Source organism: Asparagus officinalis, chromosome 3 (genome assembly GCF_001876935.1).
Source record: "Asparagus officinalis chromosome 3, Aspof.V1, whole genome shotgun sequence".
In the NCBI taxonomy this organism is placed as follows: domain Eukaryota; kingdom Viridiplantae; phylum Streptophyta; class Magnoliopsida; order Asparagales; family Asparagaceae; genus Asparagus; species Asparagus officinalis.
The window spans coordinates 38,553,887-38,559,413 of record NC_033796.1 but is presented as its reverse complement, the minus strand read 5'-3'; the positions used below and the strand labels follow the sequence as shown (position 1 = coordinate 38,559,413).

At 38.3% G+C, this 5,527-nt stretch overlaps 1 protein-coding gene across 1 annotated transcript; it reads right to left on the bottom strand.

Moving 5' to 3' along the window:
- Nucleotides 542–5,025, bottom strand: LOC109834976 (F-box protein SKIP23-like). The gene is made up of 2 exons (XM_020402983.1): nucleotides 3,806–5,025; nucleotides 542–774 (listed from the first exon to the last, which is right to left on the bottom strand). Exon 1 carries the CDS (start codon nucleotides 5,023–5,025, stop codon nucleotides 3,814–3,816), a length of 1,212 nt encoding a protein of 403 aa, XP_020258572.1. The 3' UTR covers nucleotides 542–774; nucleotides 3,806–3,813.

Genomic DNA, 5,527 nt, shown 5'->3' with positions numbered 1-5,527 from the left:
GCAATACCAATATCTCTTTTGATTCCTAATAAAATTTAATTAAAAAAAACCATTGAGTCCTTTTACAAAAAAATTAATAGACTCGAATCTAGATCTGAATCAAATTATTGATCTTCAGGTGAATCTAATATTTTATAGTATATTTATATTCACAATCCTATCAGAATCCCCAACCAACCAATAACATAATCAACAAATAACACCCCTCAATAAATAAATAAAAAGAAACCCACGACTGCGGATTTGCCTTGCTTGATATTAACCATATCAGTTTAAGCTTTCAATCAAGATCAGAAACTTCATGTCATGTTACAGGTGAACCAGAAAAGATCATATAATTTTGAATTCCCAGTTCTTTGAATCCAAATAATCAATAAAATCTAACAAATTTCAATGAAAAATATACAGTATATATAAAATTACTTATTGGAATAAATAAGTTCAACGGATGCTTCACAGTAGCGTTATTCCTCCGAATCTCCGATAGATTAACACTAACAAACTTATAAATAAACAAATAGTAAACAAATAGTAAAGCACATTTTCAAGAAATATGAGTTTATTTGCAGCACTTATTCGAATAACAAGTTCTACCGATATTTTATCGTAGTATTATTCATCTAGTAGATTAACAAAAACCAACTTATAAATAAACAAATAGTAAATCACATAATGTTACACCTGAAGAAACATGAGTTGTATTCGCAGGTTCAAATTCCCAGTTTGCAATTGGTTGAGGGGCATGCAATCTGCATAGGTCCACAGCAATGGGATCTGCAATCCAGGACATCAAATAGTTATTTTATATCATGACTATATAATTCTGTAACCGAACTGAAGCATAATAACAAAGCATAATAACAAATAATGAGACGAGTAACATATCGTTGATGAAAACTCTGTGAAATGATATTTCATCAAAATGTTTTCTTCGCCTCCCACTGGAGAAACAACCCATTTAAAGTACATAACCAGTTTTGATAAACAAATTCTTCTACATTGTCGAAGTTTTTTGTTAGCCAATATGCGTGTATGGGCTTCAGTTTAAAATCATATAAGCACGTTGGAGGATGAATTGCATAAAAAAATTATCTATTATTAACTCGCATTTGTTATAAGAATGATCCTTAGCTAGCATATTCGAGAATGAAAAACGTGTACGAAAAAGAGGATTCATCATAAACCTTAAAAAAACAACTTACTGTAAAGATATCTGCCACCAAAAATGCACTTAAAGCTCATGTAGCAAAAAAGAAAAACCCCCCCCCCCACACACTTCTCCATACTAACAAAGTATCTGAATGAATAAAGAAGATGACCACGTCTTAGACATTGTATGACAAAGATTGTCAAAGAGATTCAAGCATAATACAAAAGGCAAAGAATAAAAACTAACAAAACTTCCTCATTGAACTTAATTAACGCACTTCATATATTTCAAAATCTTCTATAATTGACTGGTGGTATTGTATTAGTTGTTTGCAATGATGCCACTCTTTATCAAATGGCCGACAAATTGGTTGTAATCCTACCTTCAGAACAAAATCTATGCAAATATTTTAATGCAGCAACCTCTTCCACAAAATCTTACTCACGCCCAACGGAATAACTATAATGACAGCAGCAAACACAATCTGCAAGACTTTTTCTGAATGGAAAGATGAAAAAAATTAGGGCAGGTAGTAGGTGCAAATTGACAATTTTAAATGCGGATGCTGACTAGCAAATCCCTTCACTTTGAATGGCCTGACAGCTGGTAATTATCACTTAGAAAGCACACAATCTAAACATTGGTCACATATTTTTCATTTCTTTCCAATGATACCTCTTTAGATAAGTCTACTCAGAAACTCTCTGCATCCAAAACATCTTTCATATATCCATCCTCAACCTACTGTGATATGTAATATAGAGCCTTACACGAAAAGAGAACATTGGGGTTTCTTTTCTTTTTCTTTTTCTTTTCTTTTTTTTCTTTTTTTTTTTTTTTGGATATACAAATTGTTTTGTTCTCCATTTACCTTTTAAAGTCACTACAAATTGTTTTGTTCTCCATTTACCTTCAAACTATATAGGCACTCTGGGAGGCCTTATAAGCTTTTATCCTCCTAATAATAGGTACAAAATGGTGAGCGGAGGATGTTGGATGCTATGGTATTCCAACAAAAGTGCAGGTACATAGGGGTGTGAGTGCCGACAGGGACACTAGAAAATTTTAAAAGGTAGGACATGGGAACACGACTATATATACATATTGAAATTAGTAATATACATAAGATCGATTTTTTTACATGTTATACTACAACATCGCAATAGCCGTCCTTATCCAAATGTTTGGGTAGACCACATAAATCATATTCCTCCATTTCATTCTATTATGGGTTTATCTCCCCTACTCAAGGGTGGATCTAGGATTTCAGTTCTGGGGGGCCGTGTACAAAAGATAGACGAAAAATTTTCTTAACGCAATTTTATTCACAAGAGATACACCACAACCCAAACAAACGAGTAGAATAGCCAACGTTAATATCTCCAAAATATTTCAAAAGAAGAAGACAAAAATTATGTAGAAAATATTCAACTAAGCAATGAGGAGATCGTTCTTGAGGAAAAGAGCAAAGTTTTAGGCGTGACGTATGGGTTTTGAGATAAAGAATGAATATATTTTAATTTTTAAGGGAGGAGATTCTACAGAATCCACCATATTTTTTTCCCAAAATTTTGGGGGGCTATGGACCCCCTGGACTATATATAGATCCGCCCATGCCCTTATTCCTTTGTTAAGTTAACCATTATCATATTCTTTATTTACATGTTATGATTTATAATATTTCTTAAGATTTTTATGTTTCAAAGTAGATTATACATTGGGAAACCATTAGTTTCTTAACTAGATACCAAAAGATCCTTTAAAGTCATGCTGTTGAACTGAGTATGGCCTCAAATGAACACAATCCATACCAAACGATTATAAGAAGTGGATGTGAACTGTGAAGTATAAAATATATGTCCATGAAGTGTATGATGGTTGTTTTACTGTATCCATATTCAAGGAGTGTCCAAGGAGTTTCAGGGTCGGATACAAGTCAGACACAGATGCAGGAACCCAACAAATTGTCGAGCTAACCTAGTTTGGATGCCACTATCAGATTCAAAGACCCTAAAAATTTCGATGGTTAATTTGATCACAACTATTGATGGTACTATAATCATGACAAGCCATGACATTACCCATTAATGTGAGTTGTATCTAATGACATGAAAAAGTAGCAATACTTCCAGAAGGAATTTAAAAGGAAAAGAAATCTCTAACTTATCGGAAAGGGACTACAATTAAGGTGGTTCTTCTTTTCGAACTAATAAAGCCAAGTAAACATGATGTGATTGTGAAACACATCCCCGATTTGTTTACCAATAGGTTGTATCCAAGTACACAATAACCTAGAGTTTTACCAAAGCCATTTCCCAAATAGTTCTCATACTTTGAGGATCGATCCTTACCACAAGAATCTCAAAAGATAAAAACTCTAATATGAGAAGGCAGATCTTGCTTTTTGTGTTTTAAACATTGATAGATCATCTCTCATGTGCATGCAAACTCATCCCAGATGTATCTCTCCTTTTTAATAAACCTACTTCATTATTCGTCAACTATAGAACTCAATCAGCCGGCAAGAATCTCGTAGAGGATTATAATAAAACAACTGAGTACGTATGAGGGAGGTCACAAATGCACAATGCCTTGAAACAAAATAGACTAATAATAATAATAATAATAATAATAATAATAAAGAGTAAATCGTGCCTTTTAATTCAGAACTGAGGAGCCGTAATCCAGATGGGTGGAGGCCATTTCAGTCTCATTTCCGGAGGATAGCAAGCCTCAAAATTTCCGGTGTTCAAGTTGAACATGCCGATATCACGAACCACTTCTTTCGAGAATGGGAGCACCGCCCAGAAGTCCTCTGTAAAATAGACACGGTTCTCTTTTAGCCAAGATATTTCCCCGGCCTGGAGGGACATGGAGCACCAAGAACCTATGAAGAGGGAGCGATCGCCCAGGCTCGTTACAGGAAGCCACGTGCTGGTTTCAGGGTCCAGGCTCCGAATCTCGATTTTGCATGTTCGGTATCTAAGTTCTCCCGGGGGAATACGTTTACACAAGATATGCAAAAGAACCCCCGACGAGTCCAAGAGATACCTGGTATCGTGATAATCACCGTAGCCCTTGGCAACCAATGAAACCTTCAGAGAAGATGAAGGAGAGGCGAGGTCTATAGCATACACATCACCCATGTTGTTGACGGCTAGGAATACACCGTCGCGATATATGACATCGACCACAGCGTATAGTCGGCATATATCCCAGAGGTTCCACTTTCTCTCCCCGGGTCTAGCGAACATAAGAAGACCGCTAGGGCCGATGGCCACGGCCCCGAAATCGCCGGCTGTTGGGGCCGAGGACAGGACAATTTTACTTATCACGAGGGGTACTCGGCAAAGCTCTAGCGGGTAGTATTCCTCCTCACGGTTGTACCCTACGAGAGACCCCTCGGAGTCGTAAACAGGATCGACGTCAGGAACGGTCGTGATGGGAGGGAGCTCGATCTGAGTTCTGGTGAACGGGTTGAGGAGGCTAGGGTTGGCGAGCTCGTCCACGACGGCGAGCCATCCGAACTGAGATCCGACGAGCCACTTGCCGCGGATCTCCGGCAAAGGGCGGATCCTGCGGAAAGAGTCGTCGAGGAAATCGAAGAGGGTGCAGAAGTCACTCTGCTCGCAGTCGCCGACGCCGTCTCCGGAGAACAGCAGGTAGGGTTGACCCCTGCGGAGGGCGAGGGGGCCGGGCATGCCGTTCTCCGGCGATGCTACCGAAGCCCACGAGGTGCAGACGGCGGAGAATCTGGCGTAATCTGCAGCGGAGAGACGCTTGGCGATGAGGGTGAGGACCTCAGGGAAGAGATTCGCCCAATCGGGAGACGAGGGGACGGGCTCAGAAGAGGGACGCAGCTCTGACACCCCCATCCATCCCTTAAACACCCGCTATATATAGAAACAGTGAATCCAACATAGATTGGGATTAGGGGTTGCAGTCTGGCCCACATCGAGGGATAGTTCAGTAATACTTGCTCTAAAACGGTGCTGAGAATTAGAAGGGATCTAGAATTCGGATTAAAGGGGTTGCTAAAGGCGGTTGGCGTTGTTCGTTGCTCTTGATGAATTGTTTTAGTTTTAATAAAACTGTGCTACGCCTGTGCTTGTAGAAGTGGGTCTAATTTCTTGTATCTGAATTTCTTTGTTCTCGCTATGCTTGTAAGTACTTCTACATTTTATTTGGATGTACGTACATTGCACGTGGTTAAAAATTTTTTCCCCCTCTATTTTCTTACTCTGTCGTGAAATATTTCTTTTAATTTCACGAGAAAAAGTGAAATAATTAATTGTCTAGTTAATCGAAAATATAAAAATTAACATAACCAAAATAAGACAATTTGAATTATGCCCAACTCAATTTAGGGTTTACATC

Bases quoted from the DNA above. Each gene is read 5' to 3' on its own strand.
- LOC109834976 (XM_020402983.1), bottom strand. From the start codon at position 5,025: ATGGGGGTGTCAGAGCTGCGTCCCTCTTCTGAGCCCGTCCCCTCGTCT.